Genomic DNA, 19995 nt, shown 5'->3' with positions numbered 1-19995 from the left:
TAAAGGTGAAAATAGGTATAACAAGAATATGGCGTTAAATATATATATACTATGATATTAAAAAATGTGTACATAATATATATATTAGGAATAATAGTAAAAATAACCGTCAAGAATAAATAGGTATAGTAATGGTGTATACATATCGGGAATAATAACAATGTGACAAAAAATGAACAATATTACGTAAATATATACGTATATTTTAAAAATGAATACTGATAATATTAAAAGTATGTACGTAAAATATATATAATATATAAAAGAAAAATATATGTATATAATGCTTAAAGAATAGGCACAATGCAATGTTAATATAGGTATATATAATGAGGAGTATAATATATAGATATATATATTTTAAAAGAATACATATGAGGTCATCAAATACATTAACCAAAATAATAATATTAAAACAAATTAATAATACTATATGATATATATGTATATAATACTAAGTAGTAATAATAATAATAATACCATGCTAATAAATAAAATATAATAATGATAGCAGTAATAAAATAGAATAGTATGAATAATATTAAGACTAAAATAAAATAATGAGAAAAGTAAAAAAATGGACAAAAGTGAATTAACAATGAAGTTAAGGGGAATTTAAAATAAAAGGATCCAATTGAATGTGCGCACAACACGGAGGGACCGTGGAAGCAATTATTCCTTTTGATCAGAACGCAGCGCACCAGCAGAGACTAAATTGGAAAGTGAAATAAATTATAGGGCCAAATTAAAATACAAGAAAAACCTGATTGAAAATCATAGAAAAAGCGGAAGGACCCCGCGCGCAATTAATCCCTAAGAGCGAAAACACGCGGATCCTGAGTGGAGCGGGTCGGATCGGGTCGGGTCGCTTCAAAACGACGTCGTTTTTGGGTCTTGGCCTGGGCACCAAAACGGTGCCGTTTTGGTAGGCTATAAAAGCCTAAAAACTTCTAAAAAATTTCATTTTTAGCTGCTAAAGAAAAAAAAAAGGTGAGAGAGAGGGAGAGGCGATTTCGGCGGGGGCGATCGTCGACGGTCAGCCGAGCACCGTCTTGTTGTTAAACCGCCACTGCGTACGGTGGCCTAAATCGCTCTCAGTATATTTTTACCTCTTTTTTTGTAATTTTTATATGTCTATAATATATGTGTATTTTTTGAGTAAAATAGGTTAAAAAGAAAGAAAATAACGATGATACTAAATGAAATCACCTTGGGCTATTAGATATTGACTCTCTGTTTGGACTGTTTTTTTTTCGATATTCTTTGGATCTGTTCTTTGCTTTGTGTATTTTCAAATCTAATGTTATTTCTTATTTTTAAAAAAACGCCGATCCTACAATGGTTTTGGATTCACCTTTTATAGGCATTTTTTACAACTTGCTTCTTTGTTATCTGTCTCTTTTCCTTTATTGATGCAGAGTGGCGGTGGTGGAGCAGAGGCCACTTGCAGGCGTCGGTGGTGGAGCAGAGGGGAGCACATGCTGGCGGCTAGGGTTTCTATTTCTTTGGTTTTGGTATTTTTAGGTTACTGTTGGGCTTAGTGGGTTAGTAGATGGGTTTTGGGCTAGGGATTTAGTGGTTTTTGGGCTTAGTTAGGGGTTGGTTTGTAATTGGGGGTTTTGGGTATTGGGCCCAAAATTGGGCTTGTACAAATATTATACATTATAACAATTTTATTTTTTATTATTTTTCTTATAAGGGATATGGGTTATTCAAGGATCAAACTTGAGACTAACGTTAACTGAAAATTTGAACACAAGTCTTTTATCATCTTGTTGTAAGAATCTAACTTGAGACCAAACTAGTTAGACCTCTTATTCTAGATTCAACTGGTTCAATCAATTAAATTGACTAATTCAATCATATTAAAAATAAAAACATAAAATAATTAAAAATGAGAAAAATATATTTATAAAAATCAAAGATAAAAGAACATAATAAAATTTCAAAATTTTTGAATAATGGTTTTATTCCTATCTTTAATTTTTATTATAAATCAATTTTTATTCAATTTGTACAATCAATTAACTTGGGTCTAACAATATTATTTACCATTTCACTAATAATTCAAAAGTACTCTTTTATAAATTTTAAAAAGTATAACTTAAAATATATTATAATGTTATGTATATGACATTAATTATGCAACATTTATTATAAAATAGAAAATATTAATCAGTTTCAACATTTAGTTTATTTGTTAAGGATATTCATCATATCTTTAAAATTTTGTAATCTTGTAATCGATTCGTAAGTCCTGCCTATGTAGTAGTTTAAATGGTAAATTTATATATCGTGAAGTTGAAATTTTAGTTTATAAAAGGAAAAATGAAATCAGATCAAACTGTTATATGTGGTGAGTTTATTGTATGGTATGAAGAAAAAAAAAAACAAGCCAGAATCAGCTCATTCATCATAGTACTAACTAAAATTTTGAACTAATCGACATGGGAACCAAAAGTCCCATTCTTGATTTCTTTTCCTTTCAAGGCATCACTTGAGTCTCTTCCTTCCCTTTACCTCCACTCATCTCTATTTCCATCTTATAATTACAGTTGCCTCTAAATAAAGTCATAATACTAAAGACATCTAGTTGGGAGAACTTCAGTTATGGAGATTAAGGTAGAAGAAGAAGAAGAATCCCACCGCGAACATGGTGAAGAAAAGCAACCACTCCTACAACATTTGTCTCCACTATCCCAAACTGAAAACAAAACCCTTATTCAGACTGCAATCAGTCAAACGTGTCAAAGCACTGCGCATTTGGCTAACCTCTTGCCCACCGGTACCGTCCTTGCTTTCCAACTTCTCTCCCCCATTTTCACCAACCAAGGCAACTGTGACTCAACCTGTCGGTCAATGAAGGCTGCCCTCCTACTGCTTTGTGGATTGTCATGTTTATTGTCGAGCTTCACAGACAGTTTCCGAGACAAGGATGGGAATGTCTGTTATGGGTTTGCTACATTGAATGGATTGTGGGTCATCGATGGTTCTGTCAGTGTTCCGCCTGAATTCGCCGCAAAATACAGACTCCGGTCCATAGATTTCATGCATGCTTTTATGTCGATGCTAGTGTTTGCAGCAGTGGCATTATTTGATCAGAATGTGGTGACTTGCTTTTACCCAACACCGTCTGCTCGAGTTCAGGAGATCCTCACGGCACTACCGGTGGGGATCGGCGTTTGCTGCAGTATGTTGTTCGTTGTTTTTCCTACAACACGACATGGAATTGGCTTCCCCTTGTCTGCAAATTGAAATTTTCCCCATTAATAAACAGTAACATATTGTTCACGATTTAGAGTCATTGTCACATATTGAAGATTTAGTAATGAGAAAATTTGAAGTATCGTGTATATATATACACATTATATATTATTATCTCGTCCATGATCAACTAGTCCAAGTTTGCTGATTATCACATATTTTGCTTCAATGTTTCTTTGATTCATAGCACAAACCATTGCTAATTTTCAATTTAGCCTCAAACTAAAATCAAGCGACAGAATGGAGAATGGTAGGTGCTTTGAAAAGGTAATGAATTCTCATGAAATATTTATGATTACTTATAACCTATGTACTTAATCACGCAAAACTCAAAAATATTTATGATTACTTAGCTAGTAACATTAATTCAGTAAATAAAATTAAGAAAAAGTATAGAAGGATTAATTAGCTAGTAACATTAAAAAGATTGTATTTGTTGTTGTTTCTTTCCTACTCTACTGCTCTTTTAATTTTTTTTATCGATTTTACTTTAATTTTTCCTTCTTTCTTTCAATTTATTGCTCCATAATAATTCTCATCCTTTCTATTTATTGACTTTCACAATTATTGTTTATTCATTTATTGTTGTTTTATTTCCTTTTGTCTTAATGGTACCATCAACCCTAATTTAATTAAGTTTTTTTGAACTTTTTGCACCCAATTGAGCCCTTGATCCAATGTTGACCATTTGTACTTGACCATTAATAATACTGACTTGATCAACTGCTGCTGATGTGACAGTGTCACGTTAGCAAACAAATAAAAAAAATTCTTTTTCCTTTTTATTTTCTTTCTAAAATAAAAATTCTTTTTTTTTCATTTTGCATTTTTTTTCTTCCTTGTTTCCTTCTTCTCCCCTTTTCCAATTTCTCAACCTTAAACCAAATTGCAGCAAGGAAGTAACCGAAGAGTGGCAAGGAAGCAAAGCAGCAAAACTACGTTGATCTTCTTCATTTTGCCTTTTGTTTTAGCTTTCCTTTCTTTCCTTTTAATCTTAGCTTCTCTCCCTTCTATTTCCTCTCACTCTTGCGATCTTCACTTTCATCTTCCTTGTCATCAGCGTCTGCATCGTCGCCAAAAGTTAAAGTATCTTCTGAAAATAAATGCTAGCTAAACTTCAAAGTCACTTTAAAATTTATATTTATTCTTTTATCTGTACTCCTTTTCTGTTCCTAATTTAAAAGGTAAGGGAATTAGATATTTGAATAGTTAAGTTCTATTCCCTTTCCAAAGGAAGAATCGATAATGATATGAAGTTATGAAATTTTAGTTACTGATGTTGTTTTGTTTATCTATTTTCTAAATCACGAGAACAAGTTGAAAATTAAAGAAGCAAAAAATTTTAAATTTTCATATTAGCTATTTCTTTTGCAATGAGGGGTTTAGTGGTGCATAGTGAGTGGCGGGGAAGGGTGAGTGACAATTGGGAGCCAAGAGCAGAGGTGACTGGAGGTGGAGAACCTCGATGGCAATGCCTAAGGTTTATGGGAGGAAAAAAAGAAAGGAAGAGAAAGAGAAAGAATGAAAATGAGAATAAAGAAATAACAGAAAAAAGGGTAGGAAAAAAAGGAAAGAAAGAAAAAAAAAGTGTTATAAAATAATCAAATAAAAAAATTCAAAGTAAATAGAGAATTTTCTCGTATCTTCTTTTCATTTACAAAAGAGTTCTATTTTTTAAGTAAATTGACATTGAATTCAATACAATAAATAAGTGCTTCGTTAACAAATTAAACAACTTGCATAATGAATGAGAGATTTTACCTTATAAATGAGGGGGGTTAGAATATGGGCATCCACATTTATTTGTAACGAAAAGGATTTTTTTAGGCATGTTGGTGTAGCAACGCCACGTAATAGTTGACTGAGCCAACACCATTAACGGTCACATCAGCTCCATCGTTTAATATTAATGGTCAACATTAATCAAAGGGTCTATTTGGTCAATTTTGTTAGTTTAAAGATTTAGTTGACTGCAAAAAATTCGAGCACTTATTATACCAATAAACCTTTTTTTAATACATGTCATTTAAGATTCCTTTCTAGAATGTATATTTTTAATCAAATAACTTTAATAATAATTAGTGTCACTATAGCAAAACAGGTTTTTAGCGGCCGTTTTTTTTCCTTATAGCGGCGCTTATAAGCGCCACTAAAATAATTTGCGGCATTTTTATAAGCGTTGTAAAAAAGTTCACTACAGATAATACCACTAAATTTTACGGCATTTATGTGTGAAAACACCGCTATAGAACATGACCTTTAGTGGTGCTTCTCCCAAAAACGCTGTTAAAGAACATGACTTGAGCGACGTTTTTACCAAAAAGCCACTAAAGGTCATGTTTTTTAGCAGTATTTTTGGGAAAACACCACTAATTTTAGCAGATTTTATCAATCCATTTTAATTCATATAGAACTCAAGTTTTCAACATAATTTCCTGTAACATCAAATCTAACCAAAAACTTCAAATCTAAATGATACTATCACAAAAGAAATATGTATATTGTAACACTCCTTAACCCGTATCCATCGCCAGAATAGGGTTACGAAGTATTACCGAAACTTTCAGAATATTTTTAGGTAATTCACGTAAATTTCTATTCATTAACCGAGATTATTCATATCGTCCCTTAAATGGACCCTCGAGGCCCAATACAAGCATTAGAATCAAGTTGGGACTTAATCGGAAACTCTAAGAATTTTTCGCGAAATTACAAAAAAAAAAATTCAAGTTATAGGGCTCATACGCCCGTGTGGTCCAAAGGACACGCCCGCGCTATAGGCCATGTTCGTACTCGTGTAACTCTTTGACTTATGCCACACGGCCAGCCACACGCCCATGTGAGTAGGCTATGTGATTAATTTTATTTTTTAAATTTAGGTGCAAGTTTCACACGGCCAAGACACGCGCCCGTATTCTAGGTCGTGTAGCACACACGACTGAGACACGCGCTTGTGTGCTCAATTCTAAGCATTCTGTTTCTCAAATTAAAGATGTATGGGACACACAACCTAACCATACACCTATGTACTAGGCCGTGTGTCACACACGATCTAGACACACGCCCGTGTGGATGAAATAAAGCCATTTCTAGCTTTATTTCTCACCCAAAATCATACCAATAGGCTGCACTAAAATTAACATCCAAATACCAACCATTTCAAGTATTCAAATTAAGCAAATTCTATCATTTAATATGGCATATCATTATATGCATACATGCTTATAAGCTTACCTTTGTATATTCCATATGTTAGGCATAATTTGAACAACAATTTAACATGTATGTAGCTACCATAGTATGAAATTACAAGTATATCAAAAACAACCATTACTAGTGTAACGCTCGGGTTTGTGCAAGTGTACACAGTCGCTATCAAGTAATAAGTAAGTATCGATTTATCGTCTCCACATGGATTGTATTTGTGCTAAGTCAATTAATTTGTAAAATTATATTAACAATTTGATAAATAAAAACAATATAATTGAGAAGTGATGATTAAAATATATTAAACTAAATGCAATGATCACTGATGTGATTTATCCTAACATGCAACTATATGAATGAAATAGATTTTAGTAGAATTAACACAATAAGCAACAATTATAACATAAATAAGCTAGGACAATTACTTTAATTATACTCAAATTATTATCAACATGCTTATTAATATTCAGAAAAACGTTCTATGGCAACTCGATCTTTATGAGTTTGGAAACCACATTAGGTCCTTTCAGAATCCTTTACTTAGTAAATACGCATTTTACTGATCCTTATTTACTAAGGGTTTCTTAGTATTTGTGCGAGGTAACAGGGACGTGCTAGGTTTGAAACAGTTTAATCACACAAATCTAAAAACTATGTATATAATAGAGCCTGGTTAGGGTTGTTATGCAACCTACAATTTAATTGGGTTAGGATCTAAATTGAGCATGCACATTTCAATTATGTGTCCATTACCCATCGTCTAGTTAGGATCGCTCAGCTAATTCAGCTGCATTTCAATCACGTATGAATGAAATACAGAATTGATTTTAATTGAAAACATTATCGATTGAGGCACAATCATTAGAAGCATGAATCAAATAAATATTATTCAATCAAAATAATCATCCTAGATTAAATAAAATTAAGCTATCATTGTTGTAAACAAGAACAGTGAACACATAACAAACATTCTTGAATTAAGTTAAAGAAAAGAAAGATTAAACTTAATTCAAAGTGGCTGTCACCAAAGACTTTGACTGACAAGGGCTCCTTTGTTCCTTCGCTTCGCTCCTTTGCTGATGGCTCTCCGAGGTGGCTGACCAAGGGCTCTTTAAAAGGCTAATTTGCTAAAAATCTTTATGCAAAGATGATGATAGGCGTGAGGGCTAAGAGAGTTGAGAGAGGAGAGAATGATGAATGAGTGAGGGATGATTTAGGGATGAGGGATGATTAAAAAAGTGAGAAATGGTATCTTATTTATAGGTGAGGCTAGGAGTTTCCATCTTTTGAAAATTCATCAAAGGGTGTCCGGCCATGATTTGTGGACATGTGGCTAATTTTTGCTTGATTTAATTGCCACAACATCATCAGGATTAAGACTCGGTCAATTGCAAATCCCTGGTTAAATCTCTGATTTCTTCAACTCTTGAAGGACTTTGTGTAATTAAACCAAAATTTGATTTATGAACATCCATGTGTAGCCGAATTTTTGGTTGACTTGGTCCTTCATTTGGATGGTTTTGTTATCAACATAAAGCTCTCAGACCTGTCTAGCAATAGTAGATAATTTAGAGGACCAAAGAATATAATTTGACAACTTCAATTAATCAATTTACTTAATTAATTAAAACCAATTTATTAATGAAATATATTAAAATAAATTATTAAATATAACTTTATATTTTATTATTTAATTTAATCATGCATGACCCACTTTATAGCTTGAAAATATAATATGCTTAAATTAATATAAAAGAAGCCGTTTTCGCATGAAAATTATATAATAAAGCATAAAATCGCATTTTAATAATTTCTATGTCCTAATTTCATATTTTCATATATTTCATTAATTTATTAAGCAATTACTTGGTTTTAACAACAAATTTAAGTAAAAAGGTGACGAATTATATAGGAAAAATCCTATATATTTTTCAATTTACACACCCCCAAACTTAAATCATTGCTCGTCCCGAGTAATGTTCATGCATAGCACAAGGTTTCACTAAAGCAAAATTGCTAAAAGTGTAAGCAGCATCAATACTTTCCCCATAATCATGTATTAATAAATTCATGCTCATAAATCTTCTTTATTAACAAGTAAATCATACGCAAACATTTGTAAAATTTTATACTAAGTTTCAAGATATGCCAACATGAATCATAGTATGTATTTATGTCACAACCATAGATAATATTCTTTATCAACATAATTTCTCCTCAATCAAGCAAAACAATCATAAGGCTTATTTATGATCTTCATATGTTGAACTTAGAACTCCCTCTCTACTAATGTAGGCGACATAATCATCAAATCAATAGGTCTTTTATAAAGTTGTAATGGGGCTCAGTTAAAGGTAGGGATTTTAAGAGATGAGACATTTCGGTTTCAAAATCTTAAACTTTAATTTTGTCTTGGATTTTTTGAAATACAACCTTTTTCTTTAAGTGAACCTTTGGAATACCCCCAAACTTATTTTGAACTCATGCTCATACATTTTTCTTTGTGGAAACTAAGCAAACTTTTCTTTGCACATACAATCACTTAGATAAAATCATCATTCATGCTCGCATACAAGCTATCTCATTAACAAAGAATTTCTCTAAACATTCATTTATTAAAACATACTCATGAAAGAAATGATTGAAAAATACTTGAAAATTTTAAAGATTTTGAGCAATTATTTGCCTTACCTCCCTTTAAAAAGAAGCAATGTCCTCATTATAAGAACAAAGTAATGACTGAAAACTAAACACCAGGTAGGGTTAAAAAAAAAAGAGAGGTGAGTTATTAAGACTGCTTAAATACCAAGTCTTTCCTCATTATCTAATCCTAGACATGTTCATTTCCATTACCACATCACTTAGTCTTTTTATTTTTAAAGAAGCATTTATTCATGCTTGCTATGTTTTATTTTGTAGAAATTAAATCCTAGTTACTAAAGAAACAAATTCCTAAAGAACTAAAATAAATAAATAAAAAGACAAGAATCCCTCATTTTATTTTTCTGACTCATTCCCCTTGTCTTCTTTAGCTCATTCTTCGATTATATAATCAGTATCTTCCGTCCATGTCTCAAGATAGCATCTGGGAACTCAAGAACAAAAGTGTTAGAGATATTCTTAAAAGTATTTCGAATCGAATCATCTCTAATTTTTGCATATTTCTAGTAAGCTTGTTGTTGATTGTGCATGAACTTGCACATATCCATCAACATTAACAACTTTGATTTCCTTGAAGTATTTGCACAAGTTGGCATGGGAGTTTTATATTCAGGTTCAACACTTAGCTTGACTGGTTCTTCTTCTGGCTCAACCCTTGGTACAGGGTTTTCAGATCCTTCAACTAGTTTAGGATTGTTTGGTTCCTTATCAGATTCTTCTTCTTTAGTGATTAATTGATTCAGTTTCAGTTTCATTTGTTGACTCCTTAGTATCTGGCTCAGTTGGTTCTTCTTGCTCACTTTGATTTAGCTTATGCACCTTATCTCCTAACCTTTCAAGATCATGACTTGTAATGCACCCTTAGACATATTGCCCCTTCAAATTCGCTTGTGTTTTAACACGGGCCCTTAAGCAAAGTGAAGTGATTAATGATGGAAAATAAGCACTTCCTGTCTTCTTTTTAGCTCAGTCATAAATCTTCTTGAGAATAATTTTCCCAACATTAATGGATTTTTCTGTCAAGATTGCATATAACAAGAGCATTTGTTCCATCGAGATGGTGGAACTATGTGAGATAGGCATAAAACTATAGCAAACAAAATAAAACCATACCTTTGCTACTGGTTTTAGGTATTCCTTTCGATAAGAATGGCTTCAATATTTTCTTATAATCCATTAGGATCCCGGATTTGTCACAACATCAAGTACTTGTTGAAGAAAATCCTAATTTATATTGTTCATCATAGGGTAGTACTCATCTTCTTCAACATCAGGTAAGTTAAACAAATCATTGATGGACTTAGAAGTAAGAGGTACCTTTTTCTTCTGAACTATGATCTCAGTAGCATCTTGTGTGGTCAAACTTGCATAGAACTCTTGAACTAGTTCATCATCAGGAGGTGAACTAGCATCAAAAAATCGTTCCCACTTAAGAGCATTGATTGTCTTTCTAATTGGCACAGGGACAACCATCAAATCATTACTCTTCAAGTTAAAACCTTTTCCGGCATCATAGGTTGATGCTTGAAAATTGAATCAAAACTCTCTTTCACTTCTTGATCGATCACAATCAAGTTTTCAAGAGTAGTCTTTAATGATCTGTTCTTTTGCGAGACATGGTATTTTCCCAAAAATTTGGCAAAGTTCTGCTTGCAGGGGAAGAAGAGAAATCAACAAGTGGGTAGGATCTGCTTTGGCGAACCTTGCGACGACGAAGAGGTTACGGCAGCGAAGGCAGCATGCGGCAGAAATGTTGATGCTCCGGCGATCTCTTTGCGGCAGTTATAGGAGATTTCGATAAAATACGAGGAGAACTAGGGTTTCTTTCGGGATTTTAGGTTGACGACATAAGAGAAAAGTTTAAGGATTTTTAGGGTTTAAGTAAATAACTTTGAGGGATATGAAAAATAGTAGAATGAATAGGGGTTTATATATTAAGGCAACATGTGGCAAAAATTTAGCTACATTAAGGTTACTTGGGCATCAAGCAATGGAAGTGGCGGTAATAGGTGTGGAGTTTTCCCTCTTTTTGCTGTCTTGAGCCTTAAATTCAGACTGTATCTTACTAAAAAAACGCTGATTAGTACTTGGGCCAAATTTGACCCTCTTTATTAACATAAAAATTTAAAATATAAACAAAACAAATGAAACTAAAAAAATTTAAATCTTAATTAGAAAATTTCTTCTCAATAAATTACATTAAATTAATTCCTAGGAAAGGTTGGAGGTGTCACAGTGGTCCCGCTTAAGTTCCAATCTCCTTAGACAGAGTTAATTAAATGTACTAAATTAAGAAAATAAATCCTAATTATTTATTTATTTACAAAACAAGTTTATGAAAAATCAAGGGTCTATTATGTGACAGCCCAAAATTGACCCTAGTCGGAAGGTGGTCTCGGGACCACAAAACCGAGGCATAAAAATAATTAAAAATTTATTTTGATGCCTATAATATGTGTGTGCTCATGTATGACATTTTATGATGATTGATTTAGTGTTATAAGGGTGAATTCACAAGAAAGGACTTAGTAATGAACTTTGAAAGTATGATAGGAAATGTGTGATGACTAATTAAAGCATGCATGCAAAATAATGGACTTGCATGTCAAATTCACCCTTTTATAGGTGGTGGCGGCCATGACAAGGAGGATGGGCTAAACATGTCATGAAACATGTTTTGTTGGTGCATTAGGGTGAAATAATAAACAAAGGTGTATGGGTGATAAAAATGAAAAAAAATGTGTGTGAGTGTGGTAATCCCCCATTGCCGTGAGTTGTAGAGAAGGAAAGAAAAAATTTTGTTCATCCTTTCTTTGAGCCAAAACTAAGGAAGAAGGAGGATTTTTGCTTCATGCTTGGTTTGGAAGAGATCTAGAAGGAGATTTGGCTAAGTTTGCATCAAGATTAAGGTATGTATGAGGTTGTGTTAGAAGTTTCATGCATGTTTTGGTTGCTAACTTGATGTGCATGTTAGCCATGGCTCAAATCTTTGTTAAGCCATGGAAATGGTATTTGGCCAAAGTTGTTATGGTGATAAAGCCATTGCATGCTAAGTGTGAAGCTTGATGATGATGCATGCAATGATGGATTGTCTACTCTTGAGTAAGATTTTGAGCTTTCTTTTGTTTTATCATGATTGAAGTTGAAAAGGAGCATGATTGTCATATTCGCCATGATGCATTCATGAGCATGGTTCATGCTTCTTGCATGTTAGTTAAAATTTGTGTTTTGGATGGCTATGGACACCTTGAAATTCGCCATGCTCATATATGTATATATATGTTTGCACATGATGTTTTGGTTATGAAGGAAGTGATGAATAAGTTTGTTTAAAGAAGAAGATGTTGAAGAATAATTGTGAAATTGTAAGCACATTCGGCCTAGCACACATATGAGTGCTTGATGCTATATTGTAAGTTTTGAGCTACAATATGCAAAGCATTAACTAGTAAAATGCATGCTGTTTTTGTGTGGTATTAAGTGCATAATTGGCCTCAACATGGACAAGTATATTCGGCCTTGGGTAGCCTATTGAAGGCCTTAGCTTTTCCTTGATGCTCGAATAAATTGTATTGAATTGCTTGATGTAGTATAAAATGTGCATGACCATTGTGTATTCAAGCTAAAGGGTGGCCATATGACCATTTAAATTCCTTGTCATATTCGGCCATAAGCTAGCACAATGAGGTTTTGATAAATTGAATTTGTTTGAATTAGCTCAAGAGCTAAGAGGGCCACAATTGGACAAGGGGAAGGAAAAAGTAATCGAATAGCCGTAAAAGCCGTTCGACAACATCCGAGGTAAGTCCTCAAGAAGTGACCTTACTTGAATTATGTGGAATGAAATATGGATGTATTGATTATTGATTTATGTGTGTATGAGTATTGAATGATACCGGGCTAAGTCCCGAAGGCGATTATGTTAGTGATTATAATTGTGTTTGAGCCTTAGTAACGAAAATAAATATGTATGTCCAATGATTATTGATGTATGTGTGCATGAGAAATTGAATGATATCCGGCTAAGCCGAAGACAATTATGCTGGAAATTATAACCGGGTTAAGACCGAAGGCAATTGTGCTAGTGGCTACATCCGGCTAAGACCGAAGGCATTCGTATGCGAGTCATTCTATCCGGCTAAGACCGAAGGCATTTGTGCAAATCGTGATATCCGGGTTAAGTCCGTGAGGCCTTGGTGCGGGTTACCATAACCGGGCTATGTCCCAAGGTGATTGATCGAGTAGCGACATCCGGTTAAACTCGAAGGTATGTGATTTGAAAATTATAAGCTTGCTGGAAAATTTCAGCTAATGCACTTGTGAAATTTCCCAATGACAAGGTAAGTGCGGTGTGTGCTTTGCGCTAGGAGTAAGAGCGTGTGAATATCCGCTCCTATGATGGAACGAGTTATCGGCCTTAATGAAGCCGTTATTTGTGTATGAACATAAGAGTTGGGATGGTGAAGTAAGTATGATTATGTGAATGTGCATTAATGAAATGATGCATTTAACTATGTGAATGTATTGCTGTAATTAGAGTTGATTATATTCCTTGAGACTTACTAAGCATAAAAATGCTTACTCATTGCTTTGGCTCTCGTTTTCTAGATTTATTTCGATAGCAATCGGATTCGGGATCGTTGAAGTCGAAGTCATCCACACTATCAAGCCCCCATTTTGGTATAAATTCTTGGTTGAACTTGAAATGGCATGTATAGGACTACCCTTGTTGGTTTAAATATGTTATGATGTATATGTGTACGGCCATGCGAAAATGGCTCGTAATAGTGAAGTATCAACCTAAACTATTTGCGGTTTGTATATATATATATGGTGTCATGATGTGACTATGAATTGGAAATGGGAATGTTGGTCACATGATCAGCCATTGGCATGGTTAAAATGATCATATGTGGACCTATGTAAGGCAAGACTAGTTGGTTCATGGAGACTACAAAATAGGTAAGACCTACCTTAAAACAGATGCTGCCAGCTGCAGTAACGTGAATGTGAAAAATCACCAAAATTTGTAGGAATGGTATTAAATAGTGAATCAGCTATGTAAATGAACATTGATGAGTCTATTTTCATATGGAAGAAACGAAATGGTCATAGGAGTTACATGTTAAGAGATATTAAAGCTATTGTAAGACAGGGCCAGAACGGTTTCTGGGTTCCCTGTCGCAACTTTAAAAATTTACTATAAATTATCCAGAAAGAATTAGGAGACATACCTTATATGTACAGATTCCATTTTGAGTCTAGTTTCATTAGAAACAAACGGCACCAGCATTAAAGCCCTGTACAGAGAGATATTCAAGTTATACCGCGCGAAGGTCAGAGCAGTCGATCCCTGTAACATGGGTGACTTTAACTAATAAACTGTACCAATTGGCCAGACCAAAAATTCTACAAATAAATCCATTGATGGATATATGAGTCTAAATTCAGGGAAAATTTACAAAACCAGTTTCCGAGTTTTGAAACTAGAGATATGATTTTTAAGGCGACAGTGACGCAGTTTTTCCAGCCTGACTGGAAATGTCCAATGGATGGGCAAAACAAGTGAACTTGGCTTGCTAACCCCTCGTGTCCGACACCGGCGATGGTCTCGGGTTCGGGGTGTTACATATTAATTTGAACGAGGATTCAACTCGCTCAACGTCACCATCCCAATAATGTTTGAGATGTTGACGATTGACTTTAAATGTACCTCTATAATTGTCATGTAATTCAATAGCTCCATAAGGATAAACTCGATGGATGGTATAAGGTCCTTCCCATCGGGATTTCAACTTCCCAGGAAATAAATTCAACCTTGAATTAAACAACAAAACCTTCTGACCTTCTTTAAACTCGCGAGGTCGTATATGAATATCATGCCATCTTTTTTATCTTTCTTTATACATTTTGGAATTCTCATAGGAAAACAACCTTAGCTCTTCCAACTCATCCAATTGTAACATCCTTCTCTCATCGGCTTACTTAAGATCAAAATTCAAATTCTTCAAAGCCCAGTGAGCTCTATTCTCCAACTCTAATGGCAAAAAGCATGCCTTCCTAAAAACCAACTGATAAGGAGTCATTCCTAACGGTGTCTTAAATGCTGTTCGATAGGCCCATAATGTAGCATCGAGCCTTCAAGACCAATCTTTTCTGCTGGGGCGTACTACCTTTTCAAGGATACTTTTGATTTCACGGTTCACTCTTTCAACTTGTCCATTAGACTGAGGGTGATAAGCAGTAGCAATCTTGTGCTTCACATCATATTTTTCAAGCAACCACTTAAGCCACTTGTTCACAAAATGAAAACCTTCATCACTAGTAATAGCACTTGGTGTCCCAAATCGTGTAAACACATTCTTATGTAGGAATCCCATAACTACCTTAGCATCATTTGTAGGGTATGCTTCAGCTTCAACCTACTTGGATACATAGTCCACAGCAACTAAGATATATTTGTTCCCATACGAAGAAGGAAACGGGCCTAAAAAGTCAATGCCCCATACGTCGAGTAATTTAATCTCCAAAATATTTGTTAAGGGCATTTCAATCCTCTTTGATATGTTTCCGCTCCTTTTGCATCTATCACAGTTCTTCACATAGGCATAAGCATCTTTAAATAGTGTAAGCCAAAAGAAACCTGCTTGCCAAACCTTAGCTACAGTACGTGCACCACCAAAGTGTCCCCCACTTGGAGATGAATGGCAATGATATAAGATCTCAGCAATCTCACTTTCAGCTACACATTTTCGGATTATATTTTCTGCACACTTAAATAAGTGTTCATCTGGGAAATTCTCATTGATAGGCACATGTGATCGAGTTACCTTATCTTGCTCCAACCTCAACAGATAATCAGCTACTTGATTTTCAACACCTTTTCTATCTTGGATCTCAAGGTCAAATTCTTAGAGTAAAAGTATCCAATGACTTAGCCTCGATTTTGTATCTTTCTTCGTGAGCAAGTATTTAATGGCCGCATGGTTAGTAAATACTGTAACTTTGGTACCTATAAGATATGAGCGGAATTTTTCAAAAGCAAAGACTATAGCAAATAGTTCCTTTTTAGTTACCGTATAATTGAGTTGGGCTCCCGTCAAGGTTCTACTTGCATAGTAAATAGGGTGGAACACTTTATTTTTTCTTTGACCCATCACAGCTCTAACAGCATAATCACTTGCATCGTACATCAACTCAAAAGGTGTGCTCCAATAGGGTGTAATGACTATTTGGGTCGAGATTAACCCTTTTTTTAGCTCTTCAAAAGCTTCTAAACATGCTTTGTTAAAATCAAACACTGTATCTTTCTCTAACAACAAACTCAACGGTTTAGAAACTTTTTAAAAAATTCTTTGATAAACCTTCGGTAAAAACTGGCATAGCCTAAGAAACTTTTGACTCTTTTCACATTCATTGGGGCTGGTAATATTTCAATTACGTCCACATTTGCTTTCTCGACTTCAATTCCTTTCTTTGAAATTCTATGCCCTAAGACAATCCCTTCCTTAACCATAAAATGGCATTTCTCCCAGTTAAGGACAAGATTCGTCTCTTCGTATCTCTTCAGTACCTTAGCCAAATTACTCAAACAAATATCATAAGTGTTACCAAAAATAGAAAAATCATCCATGAAATCCTCAACAAAATTTTTGACCATATCAGTGAATATTGCCATCATGCATCGTTGAAAGGTTGTAGGTGTATTGCATAAACCAAAAGGCATTCTCCTAAAAGCAAATGTACCATATGGACAGGTAAAGGTTGTTTTATGTTGGTCTCCTGGGGCTACAATTATTTGGTTATATCTCGAATAACCATCTAAAAAACAACAGAATTCATTACCTGCCAGTCAATCTAACATCTGATCCATAAAAGGCAATGAAAAATGGTCCTTTCGAGTGGCTTTATTTAACTTTCTGTAGTCAACACAAATTCTCCAACCAGTAACAGTTCTTGTTGGGATCAATTTGTTACGCTCATTCTCAACAATCGTAATTCCACCTTTTTTCACCACACACTACGTCGGACTTACCCATGAACTATCTGAAATGGGATAGATGATTCTTGCATCTAGCTATTTGATCACTTCCTTTCTCACAACTTCTTTCATAATAGGATTGAGCCTCCTTTGCCCATCAATTCGAGCTCTTTCACCTTCTTCCAAAATAATTTTGTGCATGCAAAATGAAGGGCTTATACCTCAGCTATGGCCAAACCAATTGCTTTCTTAAATTTCTTTAGAACAGAAATTAGTTACTCTTCTTGATCTTTTGCCAATTCTGCTAAAATAATCACAGGCAAAGTGGAATAGTCACCTAAATAAATGTATTTCAAATGGGAAGGAAGTACCTTTAGTTCGAGTGTAGGTGGTTCTTCAATTGACAATTTGGGTTGCAAAAACTCTCTGACTTCCAACTCCAATGGTTCAAACCGTGTGGATTGAATAAAATTTCTTAGATTGGCTTCCACAAGAACCATGTTTTCTTCACTTTCTTCATCCTCCAAAGGGTCAAACCCTTAGGCTTTCCCCAATGGATCTTCTTCAAAATTGATTTCCATAGAAATCAAGGTTTCTAACTCTTCCATAATTGAACACTCTTCTGTCGGATCGAGAAATTTCATCGCTGTAAAAATGTTAAAAGTTACCTGATCATCTTGAACTCACATGGTGAGTTTGCCTTTCTACACATCAATTAACGTTCTTCCCGTGGCTAGGAAAGGTTTCCCAAGGATAATTGGCACTTCCTTATCTTTTTCAATATCTAGAATAATGAAATCAGCAAGAAAAATAAATTTATCGACTCTTATCAAAACATCCTCGATCTTTCCTTCGAGGTATGCTAAAGATCGATCCGCTAGCTTGAGTGTCACAGTTGTAGGTCTTGCTTTTCCTATCCCTAGCATCTTGAAAATAGACTTAGGCATCAAGTTGATACTTGCTCCTAAGTCACATAAAGCTTTACCACAGTAAGATTCACCAATGTTACAGGGTATCGTAAAGCTTCCTGGATCCTTCAATTTCGATGGCTGCTTGTTCTGTAGGAACGCATTGCACTCCTTTGTCAAGGCGACAGTCTCATACTCACTCAATCATTTCTTCTTGGATAGTACATCCTTCATAAACTTCACGTAATTTGACATTTGTTCTAAAGCCTCCACCAATGCAATATTGATGTGTAATTGCTTCAAAACATCCAAAAACTTCTTAAATTGCTCCTCATGTTTCTGCTTTTGTTGCTACAATCTTTACGGATATGGAGGTGATGGAACTTTCGATTGAATCGGACAACTCTTCTGAGTAGGTAAATCTGCATCCGAAGAAGATTTTAAAGTATCTGAATCACTAAGTTAGGATTTACCTTATCAGTCTTTGTACATTCTGATTCTCTTGGTGTAGGAATTTCACCAGCTAGTTGACTTTCCTCCTTTTCAATAGGTTCGTCTTCGACATCAACCAATCTGGGTTCCAGAATTTTACCACTTCGCAATGCCACTACCTTGATATGTTTTTTACCCAAGTTTCTTAGATTCTCAATATTGCTCGGCAATATTTCTTAGGGTCTATTACGAAGTTTCGTAGCTAACTGGCCCATTTGGTTTTCCAAATTTTTTAGTGTTCATGCTTGGTTTTGGATCAAAGTGTATGCTTTCAATAAGTTCTCCAAACTATTTGATGATTCAGCTTGGGCTGGTTTTGGAGCTTGCTAATTAAACCCTTGGGATTGGTTGGGTCTATACTGCATAAAGTTGTTGTTTGGTCCATTTCCTTGGTTGCTCCAAGAAAAATTGGGATGATTATGCCATGAAGGATTATAGAAGTTGGACTGGGGTCGTCCACTCCTATTTTGCTGTTAGTTCCCCACATAGCACACTGACTTGGGATTCAATGGGCAATTCTTGAAAGAATGACCTTCCCCACATTACACACAGGAAACTACTTTGTACGGACTTGGTGGCTGAGCTACAAAATTATTAGCACTATTAGCGGTAAATTGCTTTAACATAGAGGAAATAGATGATACCTAAGCTGATAACGAAGTGAGAGCATCAACTTCATGAACTCCAGCTATATGTCTTCCTGAAGCTGTTTGATTTGTTGGCCATTGATGGTTGTTGCTTGCGACCCTCTCGATGATCTCATAAGCCTCATTATAAGACTTAGACAAAAATTCACCATTCGCAAAAGCATCTACCATCAATCTTGGATGTGCATTGTGACCAGTTTAGAATGTCTCCAACTGGATATAATGAGGAATCCCATAATAAGGACACTTACGAAGTAACTCCTTGAATTGCTCCCAAGCCTCATACAAAGACTCGTCATCCAATTGTTAGAAAGTTGTGATCTCATTCCTCAACTTAGCATTCTTGCTAGGTGGGAAATACTTAACCAAAAATCTCTCTGCTAATTCTTGCCATGTAGATATGGAACTTGGTGGCAATGAATTGAGCCATGCTTGTGCTCTATCTCACAACGAGTATGAAAACAACTTTAACCTCAGTACGTCTTCAATCACACCGGCTATCTTGAATGAATCACTCACCTCCATAAACAATCGAAGGTGGAGATGTGGATCTTCCGTGGGCATACCACTAAATTGGCCCATCATTTGTAGCATTTGAAACATCACTGGTTTCAATTCGAATTGGGTTGCCTTAATATCTGGCCTTCTAATTCTTGGATTTAACTCATTGAAAAATGGCATAACATGTTGTCTGATGCATCGATCCCTATCATCGACAATGAGGATGGGATTTCATACATGATCGGCTTCATTTCCTTGGTCTTGATTTTGATTTCCAAGGTACATCTCGACTTGTCTTTGAGCTATTCATTCAAGTCTTCTTTGTCTGAAAGTT

The 19995-nt window shown here is 34.8% G+C and overlaps 1 protein-coding gene and 1 non-coding gene across 2 annotated transcripts; both read left to right on the top strand.

Annotated features, from left to right (window-relative positions):
- Positions 1-2401: 2401 nt before the first annotated feature.
- Positions 2402-3420, top strand: LOC108487364 (protein DMP4-like). Its single transcript, XM_017791688.2, has one exon. The coding sequence runs from the start codon at positions 2611-2613 to the stop codon at positions 3253-3255; it is 645 nt and encodes a 214-aa protein (XP_017647177.1). The 5' UTR covers positions 2402-2610; the 3' UTR covers positions 3256-3420.
- A 15969-nt stretch (positions 3421-19389) lies between these two features.
- Positions 19390-19496, top strand: LOC128294895 (small nucleolar RNA R71). Its single transcript, XR_008285202.1, has one exon. It is a non-coding gene; the product is annotated as a small nucleolar RNA R71 (small nucleolar RNA).
- The last annotated feature ends 499 nt before the right edge of the window (positions 19497-19995 follow it).

The sequence above is a fragment of the Gossypium arboreum genome, chromosome 6 (assembly GCF_025698485.1).
Source record: "Gossypium arboreum isolate Shixiya-1 chromosome 6, ASM2569848v2, whole genome shotgun sequence".
Classification (NCBI taxonomy): Eukaryota; Viridiplantae; Streptophyta; class Magnoliopsida; order Malvales; family Malvaceae; genus Gossypium; species Gossypium arboreum.
Note: the sequence above shows the minus strand (reverse complement) of the source record. Positions and strands in the feature narration are given on the sequence as shown.

Bases quoted from the DNA above. Each gene is read 5' to 3' on its own strand.
- LOC108487364 (XM_017791688.2), top strand. From the start codon at position 2,611: ATGGAGATTAAGGTAGAAGAAGAAGAAGAATCCCACCGCGAACATGGT.